This window comes from Sesamum indicum, linkage group LG10 (assembly GCF_026168435.1).
Source record: "Sesamum indicum cultivar Baizhima isolate 11 linkage group LG10, ASM2616843v1, whole genome shotgun sequence".
Taxonomy (NCBI): domain Eukaryota; kingdom Viridiplantae; phylum Streptophyta; class Magnoliopsida; order Lamiales; family Pedaliaceae; genus Sesamum; species Sesamum indicum.
This window is the reverse complement of record NC_142666.1, coordinates 1,648,199-1,675,544: the sequence shown is the minus strand read 5'-3', so window position 1 is coordinate 1,675,544 and position 27,346 is coordinate 1,648,199. Positions and strand designations below refer to the sequence as shown.

General features: G+C 32.6%; 3 protein-coding genes across 10 annotated transcripts; all 3 read right to left on the bottom strand.

The window, feature by feature from the left end:
- Positions 1 to 1,080: 1,080 nt before the first annotated feature.
- On the bottom strand, positions 1,081 to 5,579 carry LOC105172667 (transcription factor bHLH84). 8 transcript variants are annotated; one of them, XM_088885552.1, is made up of 6 exons: positions 5,431 to 5,579; positions 2,217 to 4,299; positions 1,836 to 2,105; positions 1,689 to 1,754; positions 1,532 to 1,597; positions 1,081 to 1,438 (listed from the first exon to the last, which is right to left on the bottom strand). In XM_088885552.1, exons 2-6 carry the CDS (start codon positions 2,808 to 2,810, stop codon positions 1,337 to 1,339), a joined length of 1,098 nt encoding a protein of 365 aa, XP_088741678.1. In that variant the 5' UTR covers positions 2,811 to 4,299; positions 5,431 to 5,579; the 3' UTR covers positions 1,081 to 1,336. The 8 variants fall into 8 exon arrangements, with proteins under 8 accessions (XP_088741678.1, XP_020552815.1, XP_020552816.1 ...); XM_020697156.2 differs by having other exon boundaries at positions 2,217 to 3,504; XM_020697157.2 differs by having other exon boundaries at positions 2,217 to 3,480.
- Positions 5,580 to 15,608: 10,029 nt separating this feature from the next.
- LOC105172668 (uncharacterized) lies at positions 15,609 to 20,599 on the bottom strand. Its single transcript, XM_011094203.3, has 9 exons — positions 20,338 to 20,599; positions 19,847 to 19,927; positions 19,644 to 19,764; positions 19,424 to 19,518; positions 18,281 to 18,352; positions 17,471 to 17,752; positions 17,246 to 17,354; positions 16,602 to 16,788; positions 15,609 to 16,053 (listed from the first exon to the last, which is right to left on the bottom strand). Exons 1-9 carry the CDS (start codon positions 20,359 to 20,361, stop codon positions 15,966 to 15,968), a joined length of 1,059 nt encoding a protein of 352 aa, XP_011092505.1. The 5' UTR covers positions 20,362 to 20,599; the 3' UTR covers positions 15,609 to 15,965.
- Positions 20,600 to 21,434: 835 nt separating this feature from the next.
- On the bottom strand, positions 21,435 to 25,999 carry LOC105172669 (mitotic checkpoint protein BUB3.1). The gene is made up of 10 exons (XM_011094205.3): positions 25,916 to 25,999; positions 25,642 to 25,792; positions 25,428 to 25,558; positions 25,133 to 25,215; positions 23,555 to 23,821; positions 23,172 to 23,247; positions 22,675 to 22,755; positions 22,050 to 22,128; positions 21,853 to 21,953; positions 21,435 to 21,768 (listed from the first exon to the last, which is right to left on the bottom strand). Exons 2-10 carry the CDS (start codon positions 25,762 to 25,764, stop codon positions 21,681 to 21,683), a joined length of 1,029 nt encoding a protein of 342 aa, XP_011092507.1. The 5' UTR covers positions 25,765 to 25,792; positions 25,916 to 25,999; the 3' UTR covers positions 21,435 to 21,680.
- Positions 26,000 to 27,346: the final 1,347 nt, after the last annotated feature.

Below are 27,346 nucleotides of genomic sequence, written 5' to 3'. Positions count from 1 at the left end.
CCAAGGATTATCGGAAGGGCCAAAATCAACGTCTTTTGTTGAACAAGTGTAAAAAATGTTAGGGATTTGTTTCTATCTAATTCTAAGGTGTTCTTTTTTTAATTTTATTTTGAATAATATATACAAAAAAAAAATAGAGGTTTTCATATGTTGTATGGAGGCGAACTCAATGGAGTTAGCAATAACAATCCTTGTACTGTGAAAAAAAATATACAAAATTTGATGAAATTGTTCACTTAGATTGTAGGATTTTTAAATAAAATCTAATAATGTTTTTGTAATAGCTGGGGTCATGCACACATTATCTGATGTTCAGTTTCTCATAAAATCTACTGTCATACGGATATGACAATACCAAAAATTTAAAAATTAGAACACAACACAGCTATATATAATATATTTTTATTTTTTCATAAAATTAAAATATGCAATGTGGAAAAGATCAAGATATAACATAAAATAAGTATGTCTTACATTTAAATTCTTAATTAAATGTGGCTTCAAAAATATAATTAATCAGTTTATTTTAAAAAATACGTAATGAAAAATTTCTAATCATCCAGATTAATTAAATCATCACGACCATCTCTTGAATTTTTAATAATTTCATCCCAATACTTTTGTCTGAGATGAGTGATTGAATTCTTTTTTATTTTTTATTTAGCTCAAAACTCCTTTTTTTTTTCCTCTTAAGACAGCTCAAGACTTTTTGAAATTATAAAAAACCTTAAACATGTCCAAACACGCCTCTAAATCATATTCGATACCGCATCTTTTTTCTTGTATTTTATATTTGGGACATGTAAATGCCTTGTTCACGTCTTACAGTGCACTGAGTAATTTTTTAAAGTATGCGTACATTATAGAATAAGATAGTTCAAACATACAAATCTTGGAACAAATTTTTGGAAAATATAAGTATGTAAGATGAGCACATATAATTAGCCTTTCTCAGAAAATTCTTTAAATGATTAATTAATTATTTTTTATAGCAACAGAAAGATAAATGCATTAATCTTCAAAATATATTCAAATGAAACAAACAGAACCTTAAATAAAAAGAAACAGAATGCAAAAACATTCTTCAAAATCCCACATTTTATATATTAATTAAAGTTAACATCATCATATTATAATAATCACAACTCTTCTCCTCATCACACATTTGATCACCACCAACCCATCCATACAAGTGCCTAAATGAACAAAGAATGATTAGTTATGTTTTTATATTCTCTTTTCAAAAAAACATTACGAAAATTGGCAACCAAGTTTCTATCATGTGGTAGTTATTCAAAGAAAATTCAGCACCATCAAGCCATCATCTTCATCTTCATCAGGGCTGTGATTTCGGAGTGGGAATCTTTAAATCAAGCCCTATGTCCATCCCATTGTAAGCAATAGGAGCATACATCCACATATCATCAGAGCTCAAAAGCTGCATTTATGGTGAAAAAATTTCCAGCATTAGTATAACAAACACAAGTGACGCTATGCTCATGATGACTCTCATCCAAGACATTTCCTTTACCTTAATCTGAAGCTGCAAGAACTTTACATATTGGACAGCCTCTTCAAGCATTGTGCTTATGTCAACCTGTTGTAACAAGACTGTCTAAGAATTCTCTTCCACATTGAAAAGAGGCTATACATCATAAATTCAGTTTTGTTCGGCTATGCTTTCTTACCTTGGTTCCATTAGGAACGAGGTTCTGCAAGATTCTTAGCCGTTCGTTTATTCGTTCTCTTCTTTTCTACAAGATTATGGAAAGAATATCATTAGACGGGTCGACAATCTAAAATTATTGATTATTAAACACTTTTAAGATAATTACCCTAGCGTAGAGGCTCTGAGGATCGGTAGCTGATCCCCTGCTGGCTCGTGTTTTTCCGCTTAAGTTGAGAGCCCCGCTGACCTGCGAGCTGGAGCTTGAGGCCACTCCATTCAGTTCTTGTGAAGCGTTGGACTCATCTTCCGAGCAGCAGCTGCTTGAGCTCTGCCTATGAAGCATCAAACTGGTATTATTATTATTATTATCTTCGTCGTTCTCGTCATCAACTTTGACACATTTCTTGAGTTTCATGCTTCTTTTGCTCCTCTGGAACTGGCATTGCATAAAAGCGCAATAAGAAAAAGGGGAAATTATATCAGATTCCACAGCATGAGATGGGTAAAATGCTAATCATAAAATGTGAAAAAGCTCTTTTTTACTTACTCCTCCAGGGATTCCAGGTCTTTTCTTGGATATCTCCGGAGGGCTGCTGGTTTTATCTTCCTTCAATGGCTGAAAATTCTTCCCTTGAAGAACGTCTTCAGGCAGTTTCTCGTCCGACTCCATACTGTCATTGCTGACATCCTGGTTTAGGAAGTGGTTCCTTTCCATTACATTGTCAGTAAAAGGAACTCGGGAGCTATTGTTAAAGTAATCCATTGTCATGATATTGTTATTAGTCAGAAAAAATTGATGAGAGCCGCTAGGATAGTAGCTTTCATGGCTTGAAGAGGGGAAAATAACGCTACTCCCTCCACTATAACTACTCCCTTGTGCAAAAGAATACATATTAGTAATGTTAGTTTCGTCCGATGAGTACATTGCAGCATTCTCACTGACGCTGGTCATGTTCAGATTTGATTCACGAGCAGGCCAAAAAGTAGAAGAGACAGCAAAATTAGAAGCAGCACCATTTGGCACCTCACTTGGAAGTGAACAGTTACCAAGCAATTGCGCCATGAAATCAGCCTCCTCAGAAGACATCCCATTGAAGGAGGAGTTCCATTCCCCTTCAGAAATTGTTCCTACAGTTTCCATGTTCTTCTTGCAGGAATTCAAAGCCTAAAGAGGATGTCTTTCTTTGCTTTTGACTATCAAAGACAAGCTCAATGCTTGGAGATGTTGAGGAACGGAGACGACATATTTATACTCTTAGCCACAATAAAATAACGTCATCAGTAGAGATATACCCTATAGAAAAAGTTTTTTCAATTCTTAATGAATTAATTTATATATGCAAGGAGGTCCCACTTTCTTAATCAAATAACAAGAATACGAGCTGGGACATATACCAACTCAAGGAGACCAAGTTCAGCCAATAATGGGCAAAATATTGTAACCTTTCAGAACCTTAAGAAACACATTAAGATATTCCAATCATTTGATCAACCACAAAGGATTAACTGCCATCAGTTAGTGTCAAATATCAGGCTTTTTAAACAAGAAACTGGGATTCAGATATGGGGAAGGGAGGATTCCAAATCGCACCTGGCAATCTAGAGAACGTGCGGGTCCTTTTCGTAACATCACAAATTGTTTAATTAACAGGATGAGAATGTCATATCATGTAGATGAAAGAATGAATGTGGAGGTGAGTCTGAAAATCTTAAAACTGTTTGGAGCAGCCCCCAGACACATCTTTTCCAACTCCTGTCCCCAATGCTCCTAATTCCAAAGAAAATGTCGTGAGCAGACACTGCACGAGCATCTGGTCATTAACCAGTTCATTAACCTATATTGTTTCAGACTCCTCATAATTAAGATCATATACAAAGATTACCAAATTAAAGGATCTCATCATACCAGCATGACTAAAAATGCTTACTCTGTAAAACAGACTGAGCATATCAACAAAATCATAGTTGAGGAACCAATAATTAATCTTGGACATAGGCAATGATTGGAAAATTTAATCCAGTTAACCCAAATTTACAGACCACAAGTCAGGTCACTGAAAACCAACAACTTTAGAAACTACTATAGAAACCTCCACATTACATAAGTACATGAATGATACAATGATGAGATGTTAAAGAAGAACATGATTAAAGGTTACATGACTCTCTACAGGTAATCAGCTAGATTATCAAATCTATATCAATGTTTACTTGAGAAAGTTAGAGAGCCAATAACATCAAAATATCCTCAGAATCTACAGCCAATATAGCAAGAATTAAAAATCCTGTATGTTCTTTTTAAAATAAAGACAGTAGATTCAAACACGCGTAAATTGAAAATTATCTGAATATAATATATGAAATATACTTAGTTGTCACTCTACACAGAATCCAACAGCTGGGCATCTTTATAAATAAATAACTTCTCCTAAATCCTTTTGAAATAAAGGGTTATTCCCACAGAAGATATTCTAGCAAATTGACAATGTATATGATGATACACAAGTAAATGGATGCTCCATACTTTTAAGAATCGCCTTCTCTTTTACAACATTAAGATAGACTAATCACTGAATTTATCATGCGTCCGATGCAGCTGCTTAAAGTAAAGCTTATAGAAGCCACTTTTCCTGAAAATAGAATAAATTTCCTAGTAAAAACAATTTCTCCAGGGAAATCCCTATTAGCGGCAATACACAACATAAAGACAAATGAAAAGTATCATATATTTTCAGTTCTATGTGTTGTAAACCTATTTATGAAATTAAACTGAACTATGTTACACACTTCTAGAAAAATTATTACAATTAACTTAATTCAGCGTTCCAGGAAAGAAGTCGAACACCCTCTCAAAAAAAAAGAAGAAGAAGTCGACACAACAAAAAGCCATATAATTAAAAGAATATAAAATATTTGTTTTCCACTATATACTGCCGTTAATATATTGATTGTAACCAATAACATTGGCCTCGTCAGTGAGATATTATCATTTGTCAGAAGTTATAATAGAAACTAATATATATGGTCTTATATTATGCTATCTGGGGAAAGTAACATGCCTCATAATCGGGACAGAAATACATTCTAACAAGCAAAGAGTTTGGGAGACTGAATCTAGATCTAATTATGCTTCACATTCAAGATATCCTACAATGCAATAAATTCCTCAAGCAAATCCTTAATTGATTATTCAAATCAATCCCAATTCTCCTATCCACATTGTCACCAACTCAAGCATTATAATTTTTAGTGCGACATTTTGTCGTTCTTTGGGCCATTTAGGCCTGTGAAACAGTCAGGCCCGAATGCTAAGAAAAATAAAGAAACATGAGATCAAATGCCGGTATAATTGAAGAAACTACTCATTTTCTAACAGAAACATGAGATCAAATGCTTGATGAAACTCCTTTCCATTGTTTTACTCGATAACCTGATTTTATTTTCCATTATCTGATTATAAAAACTCAAGTCAAGATTCATTTGTTCCATACTTAACGATGAGCAGCAAACACATTAAAATAAAACTAAACAAGTTCATTGGTTAAGTTTTCTTCAATCCCAATAGAATAACTGAAACCACTCGTAAATTGCATCAATATATGCGATGGAAAAGCATAGGCACTACTATTTGGGGGAAGATGGCTTTCAATCGCACTGAAAAAGAATCAAGATCCATTTCCCGCCAAAAGGGGGAGGCCCTTTCATGAATATAAATATATACAGAGTGTGGATTATCGGGAGTGAAAGGCAGAGTTGGATACCTTGAAGAGTGTGTAGGGTTGGCGAAGACTGGGGGGTGGGAAAGACCCAAGATGCCGGCGCTGTTCACGGTTCAAACACGCGTCGAATCGCCATCACACGGATATCTTTGCTTCCCCGGACCCCCCCCCCCCCTTTTTTTATAATTCTGCTTCCTTTCTTTAATTCAAAATGATTAGGTGTGCATATACCCTAATTTGGTAGTGCAAATAAATTATTTGTGAATTAGGGGCGTAAATGAATTAGGTCGAGCTTGAGTTAACCTTTTTTTTTTTCTTTTTAAAATGGTAATTATGTACATAATTATATTAAATTCCCACAAACTAAACAATATATTAATTCAAACAATACATCAGTATGACAAAAAATAATTAACAAAATGCAATAACTCATATAAGTGAGACAAAAATACCCCCATAAAGCCCAAAGTGACTAGAATGCATGACATCGAACTTGTTCATGGGACCTCAACTTTAACCGAAAAACTATTTTTTGGCTCAATTTTGTGGACTACTAAACAGTTCAAATGTCTTGACCGTCTTCAAGAGAAGAGTCTAGCATTTCACTATTGTCATTGTTGAAATTCTGTCATTTTAACCACGAGCCGTTCTTTTGTTTTTTAATTTTTTTAGTCGGCTTTACTTATTCTTATCATATTTTCTATAGATATTATTTAGGCCTGAAAATTTTCTAAATTTATTATTAGGGTTTAGTGCTATTTTTTGACTCAGTTTCACGAACTTCTAAAATAGTTCAAATTTTAGTAGTTTTAGACCTGTTTCACCTAGATTAGAATTACATGAGGAGTTATGGGACGATCTATACCTATTGTTTCGATCGACTTCGAGAAGAGAATCCAACCCTTACTATTGTTATTGTCGAAATTCCATCATTTCGACCAGCCAAAACCTTTCTTTAAATTTGTCTATTTTTTAAGTTGGCTTTTCTTATTTGCATATATTCTATTAGGCTAAAACGCATTTTATCCCTTGTATTTTGTTGAAATAGTTAAAAACCCTCTGTGTTTTCAAAATAGATAAAAACCTTCCTGTGTTAAACTTAGCAAAAAATACCCATTTCATTTATAATTAATGGAATGCGTTACACTTGCTCATTATGCATTTGGGGATATTTTTTAGCTGTTTTTTTTTTATCTTTTTTGGTGTTTTTGACTAAAATACCCTCATCTTGTTTATATATTTACATGTACATCTATTACTTGTTTTGAGTTACTTTTTATGCATTTTCATCTATCTAAAAAATAAAATAAATATGAAAAAAAATATAATTTTTTTTTAATTTTATAATTTAAATTAACATCAAAGTATAAAACTTAAATAGTAAATTCAATTTTCAAATTTAAAATATCTTAATTAATATAAATGTTAGTAATTGTAAAACTTATAAAATATTAATAATTTAAATTATTCTTTACTTCAAAGTATTTAATAAATTATATTTAAATTTAAATACTTTTTATAATTATTAAAACTGAAATTAAAACTTTCCTTTAATGATATTTAAAATAAATTATTTTTAATTTAATTAATATAACTTTTTAGTTAATTTAAAATTCAAAATTAAAAAATTAAAAAAAAATAGGGATGGTGGACGCCGCAATCCCCCAAAGGGCGATGATACCCAGAACTGTCGTAGCCCAGAACAGTAGATTTGTACAACGACGAGTCGTACAAATTTGATGTTGTCGCCCCCTTATGCTGGAGGTTGGGCAGTGTGGAAGGGTGGCGACGTGTTGGGAGGGAGGGGTGGACTGTGGAGAGGGTAGTAGATGGGGTTTTAGCCTATTTTTAAAATAGATGGGGTTTTGAGCTGACTTTTTAAAACACAGGAAAATTTTATGCATTTTAGATTGTTCTATTACTATTATTTGGCTAAATTCTTTCTAACCCCTTTGTGTTTTCCTAAATTAACTGAAAAATCCCCTGTAATTTGAAAATAAGCAAATAAACAATCTCATATTTTTAAACCCCTGCCGTTAGGAATTGACAAAACGAGCTTTCACACGCTAATGGTGCAGTTGGAGGGGACTGTTTTAGCGTCCTTACATGATTTTTATTGCCATTATGATTAAAATGCTCCTATATGATTATATAATAGTTTTTGGGTATTTTTTTTACTTATTTTTAACTTATTTTGAGTGTTTCTTTTTAATTCATTTTCATCTCTCTAAAAAATTAAAAATTTCTTTTAAATATTTTTATTTAGAAATACAAAAACATTATATAAATTTGTTAATATTTAATAATTTAAATTAATAAATTAAATTAAAATAACAATACAAAATTTAAATCTTAACAAATATGGATATCAATTAATTAAAAAAATTATACATTATTATAGTTAAATTAGTATTATATATTTATAGTTAAATTAGTATTATGTATTTTAAAAAAATAAAAAAAAATCGAGGGTGGCGGCCGTCTTTCTTTTGTCTGGCCGTCGCCCTCTTTTTGTCTTTTTTTTATGGGTGATGCCGTTGTCGCTAGATCGCCCTCTAAAACAATTCAAATTTTAGCAGTTTCAAGTCTATTTTATCTAAACAGGGATTGTGGATGGAGTTAATGGATGACGTACCTATTGTTTTGATTGTATTTGAGAGAGGAATTCACCCTCACCACTGTCGTCAAAAGGGGTTACCATTCGTAACAAAATTCCATCATTTCGACCGTCGTCCGGGCCTGTTTTCAGATAGATCTCAATTTTAGTCAAATAAAATTTATTTGATATATAATAAATCAATAATAAATCATCGCAAACAAAAAATAGATTTTTATTTAATTTTCTTTCTTTAATACCAACAAAATCAATAAATTTTGACCAACTAATGAATCTATTTATAAGCATAAGCAAATATCATAGATACTAAACGTAATATTTAAAATCATAGAAAATTTATATGTAATTATATTAAATTTAAAAAAAAAATAGTGTAACTATTCTTTATAAAAAAAATAAATAAATAAGCCGCTGCTTGAGTGAAAGTAGTGATTGATATTTTAAGAAAGAGACAAGAGTAGAAGACAGTTAAAAACTGAATAATGCAGCGGACCAATACGCACGATCTTCATTATTATTATTATTATTAAATTAAAAACATAGATAGAGAGAAGGGGAATGATGATGTCAGGACGTATGATGAATCAGATTGCAACGTTGTTGGTTGTTGGGCGTTGAGAATATTGTACACCACACACACCCTGCACGTTCCCCCCCTCCTCTACCAATCACTTCTAACTACCCCCCACCCCATCCCCTATTATATTATATTTTGTTTTCGTATAAATTAAATTTAACTCAATCAATTATATAACAACTATAATTTTAATTATTATATTATTGATTGCTATAAAAAAAAATCCATTTCCTTATTAGTTTTTTGTAAAAAAAAAAAAAAAAAAAACTCGATATTTACCATTCCTAATGATTCGTCGGATGACATCATACATCAATTATATTTTTAGCACCTCAATTAAATTACTTGTAACCTACATTATTTTATTTCCAATAAAATAATAAATATAAATAGCACTTGGTAATAATTTAATTCCACTCGAGGTGCACTTGTTTAAGTAAAAGAAATTATAAATAAAAAAGAAACACATTAATTTTGTGGTGCCTAATTAAATATATGGGTTAACCTCATAATTCAGTTTTAATAATTAATTTTTCGTGGCAGAGAGAGAGAGGGAGAGTGTTGGAATGGGAGTAGCAGCATAATTATCATTAATTAATTAGTAATTATAGCTAATTCGAGTCGCCACATTAGAGTCTTGGAATAAGTACAATTAGTTATACAATTATTGGAATCGAGGAAGTAGACGTACAAATGGAATCAATTTCTCAGTCAATTCTTCATCTTGATAATCCAAATCAAGATATGCTTTCTTTAAAAAATAATATAAAATTAGTAATTATATTCTTTTATCCTATAATTATCGATCATTAGTATTTTTTATCATACAACTTACTTTATTTACACATTTAATTTTTTTTTTTGATGTATTTACTCCTAAACATATTACGTTTTGTTATTTTTTTTTCAAATTTAGTTATTTTGTTAACAATTTTGGTGCTAACAATTTGTCAACACATGAGATGTAAATGCATGGCCAATTTTATCAATAAATGACCAAATATGAGATGTTTAGAAATAAATTCGTCAAAAAAGAACTAAATGTATAAATAAAATAAGGGATGAATTGCATAATAACCCCTCGTGTTTTCAAAATTTAGCTGAAAACTCTCATGTGTTAAAAAAATAGTGTAAACAATATATATGTTAGTTGTAATTGACGGTGTTCAAATTTTTACTGAATTGTTCGTTATATGTTTCTTATATAGCCATTGAGAAAGGAGATCTTAGAGCTTATAAGTCGCTCAAACTCCTTATTTGCAATTAATGTGTAGCACTTGTCTACACTAATAAATATATTATATTATGCTCGGGATACGATTAGTTTGGAATGCAGCTTTCTATGATTTTTTAAATAGTAATTTTTTTGCTCTTGATAATATTTATGTATCTTTTTCCCATAATTCTTTATACAATAGTTTTTTTGTTTGTATGATATATATAAGGGAGACATGGGGAGCATTACAACCTCCAAATAATCTAAATAACATCATGAAAAACAAATTCCTCCATAAAAATAATGTTGTTGTGGGAGTGGTTGTTATGACACTAAAAGTTTATACTTACTATATATTGGATGTACATGTGAATTAATTTTTAAGTTTCTTTACATACTATTTTTCAAGACTTTCCTCTTATAACAATTTTCCCACTTTAAAATTCAAATTTGCCTTTTTTTTCATGTGTTCATAATATAGATGATGAAATAGATCCATAGGGATTGTTGAAAAAAATCCCTTAATCATTGAAATTATAGGATAAAATGCAGACATCCCCCTTCCCCCAACATATGGGGTCGTTTGTATTCTGCCCCCAACTTTTTGTTTTTCACAATTCTCAATTCAACTTTTAATTTTGTTGCACTTTGTAATTTTGAGAAATTAATAATAAAATATTCTGCCCACGCATATTCACGCACCTAAGAGGGATTTTGGATCGAGTATTGAAAGGGTTAAAAGCCAATTGGGGTAATTTGCACTTTGTCCGCCAACCTTTTAAAAAAATAGGAATAAATTTATCAAAAATTGGAGAAAATTTCCAAAAAGTCAAATGCCTGATTTACAGATAAACAACTTCACATTACAAGTTAAAATCAAATCAAAAAGGCATGTGCAACTTCAGGTGTGAAACCCCTAATTAAATCGGACAAGAAATTTAAGCTTCACTCACAAACCAAATACTTCAACACCACCCCAAAATCGACACAATATTACAAAGATTAGAAAAAATCCAGATGAGAAAATAAGAAACACTCACCGACCTAATTAAGAAATTAAACTCTAACAACCCAAATGAAAAAAATCACGAAAGAGTTCAATTTCACAATAATATCAAATACACTCAAATTATATAAAGGAAGCAAAATCAAACCCAAAAAAGAAAGAAAAAAAATTAAAGAAAAATCATGTGTATTTTATGTTGGTGCTATCATCAGGCATATGTGTGTATTTCAGTCGGCGCCAATACTACATTTAACTTGTAACGTGAAGTTGTTTATCTATAGATCAGGCATTAAATTTTCTAATTTTCTCCATTTTTCAGAACTTTTCTCTATTTTTCAATTTATTTTCTTTTTTATTTTATAAAAAAACTAGAGGTAAAGTGCAAATGACCCCATATGTTAGGATAGTGTTTGCATATAACCCTTATAGTTTTATCGAACCCAACTTTGCCTTCAGAGACATAAACATACGTGAATGGAGTATTCCATCATTATTCCCCAAAAAATATAAAGTGCAACAAAATTAAAAGATTGGATGAGGAAGTGTAAAAAAAAGAAAAAGAAACACATTAGGCGACAAACTGCAAATGACCCTATATATTGCGGAGATCTCTTCATTTACCCGAAATTATATTATAATTTTAATAAATTCATTGAAAAGAACACTAAATATCCGTATCGGATATAACGGCGTTTTATTTTATTCTTTTTCTCATTCCTTGATTAATGTCTTTTGGATATTATTGAATTTTATATCTGATTAAATTTGATAAATTAGCCGTTGTAGCACGCTGCTACTACTTGCATATAATAAATAATATTTTATGTTTTAAAATATATAATGAATAAATTACTGCATAAAAACCAACATATCATATTTTTAAAAAAGAAAGGAAGCAACAAAGAAAAATAAGAAAGAAAATCAATTTAGGGGTATGTTTATTGGCATAATAATAAAATTGGTGTTGTGGTATAACCATCGATTGTGAGAGAAAAAATTCTTATATATATATAGTATAGATGAAATGCAACAATATTGACTAGCGGCGATCACTATGTGATATTATTTTTTCTAAAACTACTTTGAGATTGAATTGCGATTTGCGGTATCACAAAATAATTTATCAAATTGTCAATTTAAAAACCTAAAGCCAAAGTGCAGTTTTATGTTGCTTTAAGCAGTTTTGCGGTTCAACATTTATAATAAAAATAAAATATTAAGAGTACCAGAAAGCAAAATTATTTATAATAAGAAATTCTGTAAATGACAAAAAGTAACTTTGTATCAAAATATTTAAAGTAAAATACATAATCATTTAAGAATATATATTACTAAAGCTTCTAAGCAATAAAAAGTAACAAATATTTAGAATAATCAAAATTCAAATGCACATAGTTCAACAATATGTATAGCTAAAAGTTTTTTAAAGACATTTTAAAAAATCACATTATATATATTTGATAGTTTGTGTTTCGACGACTTTCTTAGTTGAAAATTATCACCAAACCAATAAATACAGTGCAATTTTATTCTAAATTTAAAATCTTGATTTGTTCAATAAATCAAAATAAATAGTTAGATTTAGATCCCAGTTTAATCGATTTTTGAAATTTTTTTTACTATCCCTATATCTCTCTATATATATATATATATAATTTTATACATATTAATGAATTTCATTTTATATCCTTAAAATAGTAGCTTGTTGACTTTGCTTATAATAAAGTGAGTTCATGTTCTTCTCATTATGAATACTACATGATCAATTGCAAAATTAAATAATTAACATCTCATTTTAGCATATTCGAATATCCCTTAGTATTAATTACTAAAAATTAACATAAATGGAGTTCCATGTATTGGTAATTAGCTAATAATAGCTGACTTTGGACATTTTTAAGTGTTTCCAACTTTCAGACATATATTGCTCAAGACACCCAATAATCGAATAGTATATATATACATATGGATGACTTTCACATGGTTATAATATATAAAAATCAAGAAATTGCCCTTTCATTCTAAGATGTGTAATAATATACGTAAACTAAGTTTCATAACACTATAATTCGTTAATAATGTAAACATTTTATCATAAAAATTATGCATTCGAGTCCCATGAATTAATGTAAAATGTATGTTTTATCGTTGTACATAATCTACCTATTGTTGTTTCCATTATGACTTGCGCATTTCCACCTAAAAACAACATAAACTCCTTCGTCTAATCATGTGAATTAACATAACGGTAGTAAGGAACGTTAATGGTGCTACGTATGCACAACCACACGCTTGTAACACTAAATTAAATGCACATATATTATGATACGAGCATTTCGATAAATTATTTGATTAAATTATAACTCACTTTCTTAATCATGATTAGTACTATAATAATAACGGTCCAATTACAACTACTTCCGCAGGAAAATAAATGTAATTATACCTAACAAATGATCAAATTAGGAAATCCAAACTTTGTTATATAAAATATATAGACATAAATAAATTTATGGAGTCATTAAAAATTATTTGTATAATTTTATTATATATTATGATAGTCATATACACACCCAAACTAGAATGCAGTTTTCTTTAAAAAGGATCCCAACTTATATATGCCATTCATATTTATATAAGGGATCATAATATCGTAAAAGTTGAGGATTTTTTATAAAATTAGAAATGAAAGTAAATCATATTTCTTTCGCTCATTTCATGCCATTCAAATTAAAAATTATAAAATCTCTCTCCAAAAGTTCCTTAAAATTAGGAATGCTACATATTCTTGCAAGATAATGATCAGTCAACGACTCAATACACGCAAATTAAGGATTAAATTTGTGCGCAGAACAACAGACTGGATGGAATGAAGGGTACCGTCATCATTGAATTTGGAATCTTGAACAGACCGCCGATGATAAACAGGAGGAAAATAAGGATGACGTTATATCATGATGTCCCTTATGCCCTAGGCGACACACTGCTATATCTGGTATATGCTAATTGCTAGCTATGTCTCCTTATTATTAAAACGAAAAGTAAAATATGTGGCAACATCTAATTGTCATGTATACTGCAAACTTAGTGTAATATCCATGGAACCAACTGAAAATTAGCATATTGTGTGGAGATACTCACTCCTCACAACCCAAAATATACATCACTTTCAAACCTTCAATATTTGCATAAGTTTCCATTATTGTAATATATATATATATATATATATATATAATATCAATTTTTGATTGTATTGGAACTGTAAAGTTTCCTTTTGACTCAAACCTATAAGATATTAAACAATATATTTCATCAGGTTACTTGTGACTTAATTAGCTAGCTGACTAAGTTACTATTATTTCAATTATTCAAATACTGTCAATTAAGTACAATGGCTTAAGTCTTTACAACTTCCAGCAAGTATTTTCAAATTCCAATGTTTTTTTGAATTATATATAGTTTTGTGCGCAACATTTTAAAGCGTCTCTTATGTCAAATTTAAATTTTTTGTCGCTAACTCAATTAATTAGAAAATTTAACCGTTACGAAATGTCTCTCGTTCACTTATCAATAGCATGTTAGAAATTAAATTCAGTTTATGTTGGATCAAACATAAACCAGCCACCGACAACCTTTAATACACCCACATCAAATGACAAGCTCTATGTTCTCAATAAGGTTTAAACTCGTGACCTTCTAATAAAGAATTAAAACGAATATGGGGTCCGCAAACTTAGTGTTACAACACTATATATATATATATATATATATAGAAATTTTACTTTATTCTCTTATTTTTTTAAAATTTATTATATGTCTATTTGATCTCATCATACGTTGTGGAGTATATAAGTAAGGACATGGAAAGTGACGAGTAACATGAGTAGAATGAAGGCGTTGTTTGTTCTCCTTTCTTTCAATTACTAAATGTTTTTAAAGGGTTGACATATAAATTGTCAAATACTAAAAAAAGTAGATTGAAAAAAACGAAATTGAACTGTTGATGTTAATTGTAAATGTAAGAAAATTGAAGTGTCTATATCACTTCAGAGTTCAAACATTTGACATGTACAACATGGGTTCTCAGTTTCTATGGAAGACTTTTGTTGTTTGATATTTTATTCTATAGTCAAAATTCTTTTTCTTTTGGGGGGAGGAGAGAGATCTATGGCTATGCTATTTTTTTTTTTTTTACTGATAATGGTAAAATAAATTACAATAATTCAATTTCGGAACTAAACTCAATTCAATCAATGTATCAAACTGACAGTAATAAATAAACTACAAAGACTCATATAAAATGAAATAAATGCCCACATATTTAGAGGAACTCGAAGCCATAACCTCAAACTTATTCATGAGAAATCAATTTTTAAACTAGTGAAACTCAGACGATCGCGTGTTTGGGCTAGCACTCTGCAAAGATGCTTTGGTTGGTGGAAACAGCCCGCTAAATCTAAGGCTTCTGACCCAATTTGGAGATGATTTGGCGTTGGGCTTCACCAATATAAGCCTAAATTTAGCTCCGCTTGTTTAAAGAAAACCATAGCCTAAATTGGATTTCAATATATGATTAGGAATAATTATATATCTCTTGATCTATGATCTATTCACAACAATCAGTCATGTTTTTTTGTATAATTATAAAAACCACTCCTGCCAACAAAAAAAAAAAAAAAAGGAGCAATTTGTACAATGATGTTGATATTTTTAATTTTGAGCAAGAATTTTGCCCAGTATTATATAACTGATCTATATATTTCCACAACTAAATGAAATAGAAGCACAGGTGCTGAGGTACGTGTAAAAACTAAAAGTGAACCGCATTATATCATGAGAGAGAGAGGGGAGATATTAAAAATGCAGTATAAACTAGAATTTTACATGACGACCGTACTGTACTTTGACTACAGATCTCAACAATTTGCCGTGAAAAGCTCCTCGACACTAAACTCCATATAGAGGGAAGGCAAGGAAAAGAGAAATAAGGGTCGAAATGATCTTATGGACACTACTAAAACATGGTACTTTATGCTCTATCACACACAATTCAATAAATCCTATTTCAAATAAAGAATTCTCAAGATTTTCTCTTCTTCATTCAAAACACCCCAACCTAGCCTGCACCGCCATATATGTCGTGATAGCCCATCAAGGTTGGTCACTGTAGCCCTTCACCACCCAGATCATCACCCAGACCGCGTTGAGCAATTCTGTAATACAGAATACCCATTGTTGCCATACACGCCCTGTACATGTACAAAACAAGAAAACCTTACACCTCAACATAATTGAACCAAATCAAATATATTATTATAAAAGAGTCCAACACAAAAAATTAGCAGCAACTATATTCTATCTCCACTCCTTGCTGTAGGACAACAAATTGCTAATTATTTCTTTCTTCCGAATTCATGGCTAGAAGTCCGCCACAAGATAATATAAGTGATATACATATATCAAGAGAAACAGCAACCTGCAACCTACACTTAATTTGTACGAATCCAAATTTAAACCGTGATGTAGCTAATGTCCATGAAAGGCAAAGCTCCTTTATCAATTCACTCGAAACAAGAAACAGAGGGAAAAGTTAAGTCGAATTGCTGTCACTTAAATTTCACAAAGTTGCCAACTTCATTTGACCTATCCAAATTCCTGTAAAAAAACATTTCTCCCATATTCGCAAGGTAAAATATGCAGATACCTAATGCTCCAGTCATATATAAATTTTTAAAAGAAAAAATAAACAAGAGAAATAGGTGGGAAAAGCAAAAACAAGAAAGAGTGGAGATATTACATGATGGCTGTAACTAAGAGTATTTTCCTTGGGTCCATTCTTGAACTCCTACGATGTCTTAAACGACCTTCTGGGGCATCATCAGCATGAGAGACATCTTTTTGTGGCGGAGCAGTCACTGGTAGAGTTGGCAATGCACTTGACCAGAATGGAAGCAACGACCTAAGGAACTTGTGGCGAAATGTACCTGTAATTTATAATTCAATATGCTTGGGTGCCTCCAGTTTAGCAGAATGAAAAGACTTGAGTTTTGACATGGAAATTTTAAGTTTATAATTTACTTTTCTTTTAAAAAAAAAAAAAAAAAGAAAATCACAATGCCAAGACATAGGACTGCAGGTTCAGAATTCGTTAAAGGAAAAAGCTCATGTCCAACCAAACAGCTCCAGTTTAGCAAAGGACGAGCACTAGCCACATATGGCATGGCCAATGCAGAAGCGCAGAGAAACAATTCAGTGGAATCATAGTAAATTGAGCAAAAATTCTATTGTTTCAGAACAAAAAACACTACAGACCACAACAACAGAAGAAAGATCACCAGAAAATGCAAATAAGTTCCTTGTCTTTCCATGTACCCAAGGCAAAGCTACTAAAAGGTAACAGAAGATAAAAGGAATAAGATAGCCAAAACGGCTTCCACTGACCTCTTCGTGAGTACTTCTTTCTGTTCCCATCTTCATCATCTGCATAATATGAGGCCTCTGAGTTCTGCCTTTCAACTTGCACTGCACTCTTTCTTGTGGTTGCACCGGGCTGGGCAACAAAAGAGTGTGAGAAACCACTAGACCGACTTACAGAAATATACCTCATAAGACATGGAAGTGAACAGTGAGCGATACAAGAATGAAACAAACATCAACGTAACTTACACCACCAGCGGGATTTGTGCTTTTCATGAAATTGGAATCATGATTAGGTAAAGATGATGTTGCTGAGCTAGGTTCATCTATCTCCACAATACCCAAATCCACAGGTCTTGCAGTAGAAGCCGCATCTTTTCCAAAAGGAAAATTTCCACCATTGTATTCTCCGCCTCCAGCAGCAGAGGCCTGAATCAGTGGTTCTGAGGCAAACGCAGGTGGAGGACTTCGGGACTCTGTTCCATGCAATGGAACTGGATGGTTCCCAAACAAGTTCTTCTCCAAACCAGTCTGCAAACAATCATGGTCATTATCAGATGTGATATGTGAAGAAATTAAACTTTCTCAATGCCCCTGAAACACAGTACAGATACATCACCACTGCCCACTCACACATTAGGAAATGTATAATGAAAACATACAGAAAAGAAAACTAAAATCCCGAGGATAACAGCGTGATGCAAGTAAATCATTCATCAACTGGTAGAAATATGATTAAAGGACAATGAGTTCACAACCGAAAGTGTGTTTGAAGCCAAGGACTTTGACCTATGAAAGAAAATTGCATAACGACCTATTCCCTAGTCACATAATCTGAGGCGAGAAAGCTGAGCACAAAGATGAAACTAAGCCAAGAATCAACTGAAACATAAATGACTAAACTTGCTCAAAGGATAGCATAAATGACACTAAAATAATGAACCTGTCAGCTTGCAAAAGAGCCAGCCTCCACCTAATTAGTAGTTTATATGCATCAAAATCATGCAAAGAGACAAGAATGCTCTTGGCTGCACTTCTAGCAAAGAACAAGATTTTTACCTGCATAATTGCTTCTCTCAGCTTCGAATGAAGACGAGATCCTGAATCTCTGACGCTTTTTGGAGGCCATATCTGAAAAAGGCCACATACCAGCAGTCAGTCCAAGCTATCAATGAATTTAGGGATATTAGACAAGTACACATCCACGAAAGATTCTTATCATGGCTGGCTTAAAATATGCCATCGCAATTCAGCTATGGAGCTAAAATACTTTAATCCAAAGGTAATTAAATTCTCTAAAACTTTCAACTTGTAAAGTTAATTATCTTTATCAGTGGATGTCATACAAGGAAAACCAATTTGCCTTTTTAAGCTTGTCTCCCCCCCCCCCCCCCTCCAAAAAAAAAAACTTAACAGGTAGGTGCAAAAGCTATGGCCTTGATTTGATCTAATATCTTACGGATTATAAGTAGACAGATGACTTTTCTAATGAGGATACATCTCATCATAGGTACTGTTCCCAACTGAAATACGAAAACCAACATCGTAAAACTAATCCTGCAAACAAAGCATATGGCAATATAAACAATCTCATATTTGATTATAAGTGGCAGCAAAAATGGCTGAGAAACTCTTAAGCAAAAGGACCCACGCATTACAACTTCTCTCATTCTTGATCTCCCTTCAGGACTTTCTAAAGGTTGATGAAGAAAGGGCTCTGTACTTACCAATAAAATTATTTCTCTCTCTACATAACTTCTCTTCTATTCTTAGAATAACAGTATCAAATGACTTTTAAAATGAGAACTACCACAACATGGATGCTATTACACTATCATCATTTCCAAATTATGATTTATTATGTCATGTCCATTGTCCAGTATAAAACTCAGCTTTCATTTGCAAAGTTCATCAAAGTACTGCATGCTGAGTGCATCCTTTTCAAAGTTAAAACAGGAAACAAGACTCATATTGCGGCCTAAATTCTTATGAAAACCTCATGCAAAGAGTTGCAGGCCACCTGTCAGCAAGACCCAAGATAAAGGGTATACAAACTCAGGTTTACAATTATGTTTACACAACATTGAACATCCTAAAACAAATCAAACTCAAGAAGTTATCATCACAATGGGCTTGGACTAAACAACTAATAGTGGACAAAATAATATGAAAATGGAGAGATATTCCATGAGCAGAACATACCGAAGTTGAACAGGTTGGACAGACATATCCAGCAGGAGCAGTGTGTGGAGGAAAACTTTTAATGTGTGAAACTAAGCAATTTGTATGTATAACATCTGCATAATTCAAGCATGAGATAGATATGCAGAATCAGAGGGGGGGGGGGGGGGGGCGGAAAGCTATTTTCAAATTGAAAGCAAAGAAAAATAAAATTTAAATATATAAGTGCAGGGTTACATACGCAAGCAACCCAATCGAGTAGTTTGCGGGTCTGTTCCTTCAGCAAGGGCAGCTTGACACTGGCAGCATTTAGGAGGCCAATCATACTCTCCATCAATTACCCACTCGGAGTATGAACGCACCTAAAATGGACCAATTTTCCGTTTTCAGATTTTACTGAACATAAACATCCGCTAATAGAATTCTGAATTGAAATAAGCATACCACACAAATTTGGTGTTCTGGAAAGCATATACATTCCCCACAAACGGGCACCTTGTGGACGAAGCAATACAATTTAGTCGCCTAAAAACCCAAAAAACAATGAACGCGTTAATTCTCACGCTAGCAAAAAGCAAAACAATTCTTCATCATCACCCAATACCACATCTCGATCAATAATCAAGGCACTGAATTCCACTGCTTGAAACTACATCAATAATGGAAAAAAGCATAACTCTACAAAAAAATCACACTCGATCGATCACAAGTCACCATACAGCTCACAAATCCAAGTTTACAAATATCAATTAGGAACTAAACTGAAATTGAAAGATCTCCTGATTTCATTGAAGAAAAAAATGCGAGTACGATCTGATCTAAACCTGGCAAAACGGAGATTATACAACGCTTCATCAAATCAGAACCTCAAAAATCCAGACCAAAACTCAGTAACTAAATTCCACATCGGTGTGTATGCAGATTACAAGCAGTACCTTACGACATTTACAGACCACCATTGCATTGAGCAGCTACGGAACAGAGGAAAATGGAGATCGAGATTGAATCTAGGGGGGTTTTGGATGATTTACGAGGAGAATTTTATTGTGATGGAAAACGGAAAGTGCAGTGGTAGTAAATTAGTAATAATATTAATAGTTGATGAAATTCGGAGCATCAGATTTTTGTATCTCATTTGTTTTTGTATCACAATCTCTGATTCGGTTCTAAAATTGAACGGGAGGGATAGATGGATGAATAAGCCTACAGTCCTATGGTGTATTGATGACGTCGAAAGTGCCTACTCGGCATGGAGAGATAGATTCAGCCCATTGAAGTTGATTAACAATATATGGGCTATTTGTGTTCTATATGGGTTCATTTCTTGGCCCATCTAGGAAGCCCAAATTAGAATAGACAAACAGCCCAATATGTAGGAAGGGTCTAAGGTCACTTTGGTCTGGGCCGAATCTCACGTCAATATTGGGTCAGGCTCTTCAATTTTGGACTTCACAGCCGAATTTTAACTGAGATCACGAAAATTTTATACTAGTGTATTTTTTTCCTTAGCTTGGTTCTCTGTCGTATTGAATTTCTTTTAGCATTACGTTGAAACAAAACATTAATATATTTAGACAAAGTAATGTAAATATATATATATATGTATTTGTGTATGAATGCACACTTGTAATATTTCTATAATAATCATCGACTTCGCATTCCTCTCATGATATTGTCTCGCAACAATTTTATGGTTTATGAATAGATCATCATGCACCTAATTTGGAATGCACAAAGAGAAAAACAAGAATATATCATTCTCCTCAAGTTACTCTTCTCTATATCTCTTATATAACTGTAGGAGTAATGAGCAAACAACTTCAAATTTTCTAAGTTTATAACAATGCTAAACTATTTTTGGGTGTTTTATTTGGACAACACTTTTCTTTGATGGTCTTTTTATCCAAGCAGATGACATTAGGAAAAAGAAAACGAAAAAACATTAAGATATTTGAACTGTTAGTGATCTCTTTTTCCACAAAAATATATAACAAAGATGGCATTGGGAATTTTGGCAGTACCTGCAAGCAAATAGACAGAATATGTCCCATTCTGCAACTGATTATAAACTTAGACGGCGTCGGCAACGGTTACTGTCTATTTCACCTATCATTATGTGTAAATTGTAATAATATTCTATTTCTAACTTCTAAGCATATTACAAAGTCTCAAGTCCATCCCCCATCAAGAATCAGAGCAATCAACGAGAAAAATGATTTTGATAACAACCAATCTATAGTTCAGAAATATTACAAAACGATCTGGAAATTTGCAATGTTCATGTAGCAGGATTGGGCAGCGCTTTTGGCTTTGGCTTGACTTCTACTTCATTTACACTACGCACAAATATGGCATCTGGCTCATGGCTGCAAAAATAGTAAAAATAAAAGATATGTAGAGGGGTTAAGAGGTTAATATTGAGAGAAGCTGTAAGATAAAGGAGTTCTTACTCTTTATCTCCCTCTTCATATGTATAACTTGATGCGACTGCCAATAATCTACCATCTCTGCTAAACGACAAAGCTGCTATGCTTGTTGGGTACTTGGTATACTTCACAGCAACCAAGTCCAGGCAGATACAGAACAAAACTCAGCATATTGCAAACAAGACGGAAGAAATTAAAGCCTAGTTCCTAATTTCTTTTACCTGATACAACCTCTTCTTGTTGTTTCCATCCCATACGTTAACATAACCATCACAACCTCCAGTGGCAAAAGTACCATATCTACATGCAGCAGTTTAAAGAAACAGTGAGAAAGAGTGCACAAGCCATCTTCAGCATAAGGATATTGAGTCTCCATCACCAGCAATTTTAATTCATAGAATAAACTCGTATAAACCAAATCCTTTTTTTGAGTGAGGAGAAATCTCCAGAATTGTGCAACCATCCAACCATTTTGATGGATAGTCTGTGGCATGCTGGTCCAAGATTGCTTCAAACTTTAAACACAATGTCGAAAGCATGATCAACTGTTCACAAGACTTGCATTGGATAATGAAGCTCTAGTACCTTGTTCTCCAGATTATTTTACCCTTTCCCAAATGAGTATTCATAGTAATAATCGCTATTCTCCCTTTTTCTCTCCTTTTTACAAGTTAACATGATTCCCACCCAATATCTCATACTGAAGGTCATCATCAAAAATGTGGTCCAATTACTTTTTCAGTATTTTACGAATTGCAGCTCAGTTCTTCATGCAACCCGCACAGTGACTTTCATGAGTGAATCTAAAACTGCAGGAACATGATATCAAAACACTCTGCAACTTACATAGGGTGAAATGCAATGGCATTCACCGGGTACACAATATCTCTTCCTGCTTCTGATTTTCGATGACATTTAAATGCATACCTGCACACAACAACAGCAACAAGATGGGGAAATATTACAAAGTTATGCAACATTGAGAAAAAATGAAATTAAGCATGACTTCTGTATGAACTTGTATCTACTTCAATGTTATTTGTTAATTGTGTCATAAAAATCTTTCAACGACCAAGCAAAAGCTCCTGATATAAATTATAAGTAGCAAGAAACTAGAATCAGAATGTTTTGGCAGAAAAAGTTTGAAGAAAATTAGACATCATTTTGCTCTTCCATCAACAGTAGTATTTACAATCTATATTAATATTAGTATCTGGTACAAGGGCACACATAATAGACATTTAAAAAGATGTTAACTTGTGTACATAATCATTTTTTAAAGGGTTCACAAGATCATGAATTACTAATTTACACACTCCCATAGGATACAATGTAATACATACTTTTTCGATTGACCAGCCTCGGAGAGATCAAAAAACTCCATTGCGACACGTCCTTCAACAGAACTAAGAGCATAACCTGGAAATCATAGTAATTAGTAACAATGAAAAAGATCATTTCCCAACCTGTTATTTAGTCATTGAAGTTGCAGAAATCTTTTCTTTCCATAACTCGTTTAGGTTGGAGCCCAACTATCTTTTCTGTCTATAATCGATATAAAGCAGTGTACTTTGATACTACAATTGGCCAAAGTGCAGCAGGACAACTCATCAATTTCTACGAGTAGCATAGGTTGAACAAATACACTTTCTAGACAAGATAAGTTAATCCCCTCTAACCACTAGGCTGACAGTCAACAACATAAACAAGAATTTAGTATACACACCTGTCCCATTAGGATAACATCGAACACATCTTGTTTGGTATTTCAGAGAAGATTCCCTCCGTTGTTCAGGTTGAGACATGTTCCGAAGATCATACACATTTACATGTCTTCCAGCAGTAGCAACGACCAAACGATTGCCAACAAGAGACAAAGAATACACACGCTCAGGTTGAGAATATGTTCCAACAAGAGAGCGTTCCTGACCACTTGCACCTCTGGGGTCCCAACACTTTAAGGTTTTGTCCCAACTACCAGTAATGACTTGACCTAAACAACTTAACGCAAAGAATTAGAAGTAATAGAACTAGAACAACTCCATGCATGTGCTACATGGAAACATGGTCGGTAGAGATGGGAGATTATAGATTACCACATACAGCAAATAATTAATAACTACTCAACTTAAATTCACAATGAAAGACCTTGCAATGAAGATTTGTTTACTTGCTGAAAGGATATGTTCATTAACTTTCTATACTGACATTGCTTAGATTTTTTATTGCAGAGCTAAAAATATAAGATGCAAAATGGCACTAAATGGGTTAAATACAATTTACCCCCCTGTGTTAATGGAAAAGTGCAAAAAAAACCCTGTGAAAAAACAAAGTGCAACTTACCATCCGTGACACTAAAAATGATGCAATTTACAGGAGGGAGGTAAATTGCATCATTCTTAGTGTCACGGGTGGTAAGTTGCACTTTGTTTTTTTCACAGGAGTTTGCAGTTTTCCATTAACACAGGGAAGTAAATTGTATTTAACCTGGGGCTAAATCATAACATAAGCAAAAAGCCTTAAGCTAATCATAGGATCAACTGGCAAGTTCAAGACCTCAAAACCACATAATAAAACGTTTCTAGATAATTGATGTTATCCAGTGAGAAAACTCTATCTTTCGAGCAAGCCTCCAGATAGAAGAAGCCAAATGGTAGAAAAAGTTTCCGTCGATATTTTGAAGGAAAGACTGCAACTAAGATGACACTTTGAGTAAATATATGACAATTTAACTTCTGTAGCTATAGCTTGTTCAGTTTTGTGAATGAAACATCAGCAAAAGCATGTTCTAGCACCAAATAACCAAATAAGAATCTATTTTGGCAATCACAGAAAACTTAAGTAATATCAGTATAACAAAATAAACTGAAAGGCATTCAGTACCTGAAAGTGAATTATATGGTACTGCATGAAAGGAACAAAGGTTGTGATGCTCTAAATACTTTCCGGCAAACTAAATTATACAACAACATATAGGCACAGAATTCTGGAATTTAAGTATAGCATGGAAAATATTGACTAGGAAAACAAGAAATTCAGATATCACCATGTTGAGTTAGAGGGACAAACACAGCAGCCTCTTGTATGTATGTTGATTTCATCTGCGTAGCAATTGCTAACCAAGTACACAAATAGCTACTCCCGCACATTTTCTCATGTTTGGAATTTTTCAGGCTTTTTAAATAGTTCAAGCAAAATTAATCATCTTAGGAAATCTCTTTGAATGTCCCACTGTTCAGCAGATATGCCAGCTCAAGAAAAGGTTGCCCAGAACAATAACAAGGCAATGATAGGAAACACCCACCCGTTCCATATGAGTATTCAACACAACGAACAGGTGCATCATGTCTCCCCAAAACATCTTCCCTATTGTAGTTGAACACTAGCCTGGAGCACAGACACATCCAATTTCCATAAACATGTCAAAATCACTCCTATTACCAAATAATTACAAACATATGAAACTGCGGAATTCAATCAAAACCAAATATCAGTACAAGGAATTAACTCAAAATGGTAACCCTAGTACCAGAAACCGAAGATAAAAGCTAAATCAATTGTAAAGGTAGAAAGAACCGGGAAGAAAAGTTGGAAATCACCTTCTGACAGTGTGGTCAGCACAAGCACTAAAGCCTGAAGAATCATCATGAAAGCAACAATCCAGCACCGGACCTCCGTGCATAAACTCTCCCCTAAGCGCATTGGCGCTCGCGTCGTACAGTCGAACACTCTAACAAACAAATTAAGAGAAACTAATAATAAAAGAAAAACAAGGGAAACTCGAAAATTAAGTGGAAGATAAGTCATAGCAACCTTGTCCCAGGAGGAAACGAGGAGGTGGTCACTATGGTTGGAGAAACGGAGGTTGGAAATGCCGTCCGTGGGAGGGCTCGAGAGCTCTCTCCCCGTGGATGGAGGCGGCGGCGGCGCCGTCATAATCAAGTAGAGATTGTGTGTTAGGTCACTAGGGTTTTAGTGCAGCGAGATCAGATTAGGATTTCAAAAATAGCAGTGAGAAGGAAGAGGAAGAGGAAGAGAAGAAGGTATCCGCCGCTATCCAGAATTCAAATTCAAACTCAAAACTCACCACTTTGCTTTCCACGTTATTGCTCGACGACCTTCCTTCTCCTTCTTACTACTAAAATTTCTCCATTTATTTTATTTTTCGAATAATTACATTTTACATATGTACATACTCTCTTTATATGAATTTTCTTTATTTTTTTATAATTACTCATATATTCATAAAAAATATTATATTGTTTTTTTAAAAAATGTAGACATCATTGTATAAATTATTTCTATTTTTTTTACTGTTAACGTGTAACCAGTAATTATGTAAAAAATATAAATAATTTATTTAAATAAATCATAAATCATGGATGCTAATATAATTATTCTTTTATTTTTTACAAACAAAACTAAGAGGTTTCTATTTTTTTTATTTTCAATTTTCCAACTTGCAACGTACTTTTTAATTTATTATAAGTAAAAACGATATATGAAGTGAACAAATATCTATATTAATATAAAAAGAAAATGTACTTTTTTACGCACGAACGTGGTTATAAGACAAGTCAGTAATAAATTAATAGATGGTAAATATCAGTTTTCATTCAAAATTTTTATTAATATCAGCAAATTTTGTGAATTTTGACTAATTGATGGACTTATTTGTTAGATGAAAGCAAACTTCAAGAGTATTAAACATAACTTTTCAAACCACCGAGGGTTTACGTAAAATTACACCAAACCTCATAGAATAGGAGTGTAATTATTTCTTAATTATAAGAATATTTTTACATTTTATAATTCTTAAAATTCATTATGTTCAAAATATATTGGTTACGCCATCGATCGTGTTAGTGCCTTGTCATTCGGGTACAGGTGCTATGTCCAAATTATTTAACAGGCCATTTGAAACTGCATAAAATAATTTGTTTAAATATTATTTTTTAATACATAGTTATGTAAAAATTATTTTTTTAATTTATTTTCTCAAATTCAAATTCATCAATCCAAATACAACCTAACAGAAAATACAAATTCGAATCTAATGAGCAAATCAGCTGTATGACGACTTATCATAAACAGCCAATAATAAAACGAATTTAATACAGTTTGTAAATGGTCAAGTTATCTCCTATAAAAAATAGCATTTACTTTCCAGTGTTTTTTTTATTTTAAATATAGCAATTTATCTTCCTATCTAAGGAGGTAAACTATTTTATTTTAAAAATGGATACTTACACTCTCCTACTCCGGGATTTGGTGAATTACACGTAGACCTCATGTGATTTGAAAAATTATATCTAGTACGCCTAACACTACAAAAAAAGGCGAAATTTGGGGCGAGTTTTGAAATAATTTTTTTTTTATCTTTGGAATGATTTTCAGAACACATAACTTATTTGCAGCGAATTTTGGAACAATTTTGGAACGGATCGAAGTCTATCCTTACAGATGGCGTCGCATAAATTTAGGAACGGTTAAGGCAAAATCGTTCCTATTTGGGATG

Bases quoted from the DNA above. Each gene is read 5' to 3' on its own strand.
- LOC105172668 (XM_011094203.3), bottom strand. From the start codon at position 20,361: ATGGTGGTCTGTAAATGTCGTAAG. The intron at 19,765-19,846 runs GTATGCTTATTT...GGTCCATTTTAG, and splicing joins CAGAACACCAAATTTGTGTG to GTGCGTTCATACTCCGAGTG. The intron at 16,054-16,601 runs GTAATATCTCCA...GTACATGTACAG, and splicing joins CTCTTAGTTACAGCCATCAT to GGCGTGTATGGCAACAATGG.
- LOC105172669 (XM_011094205.3), bottom strand. From the start codon at position 25,764: ATGACGGCGCCGCCGCCGCCTCCATCCACGGGGAGAGAGCTCTCGAGC. The intron at 25,559-25,641 runs GTTGCTATGACT...TTTGTTTGTTAG, and splicing joins TCGTTTCCTCCTGGGACAAG to AGTGTTCGACTGTACGACGC. The intron at 23,248-23,554 runs GTGTGTATACTA...TATGATTTCCAG, and splicing joins ATGTTATCCTAATGGGACAG to GTTATGCTCTTAGTTCTGTT.
- LOC105172667 (XM_088885552.1), bottom strand. From the start codon at position 2,810: ATGGAAACTGTAGGAACAATTTCTGAAGGGGAATGGAACTCCTCCTTC. The intron at 2,106-2,216 runs GTAAGTAAAAAA...ATGCAATGCCAG, and splicing joins GACCTGGAATCCCTGGAGGA to TTCCAGAGGAGCAAAAGAAG. The intron at 1,755-1,835 runs GTAATTATCTTA...ATAATCTTGTAG, and splicing joins CTCAGAGCCTCTACGCTAGG to AAAAGAAGAGAACGAATAAA.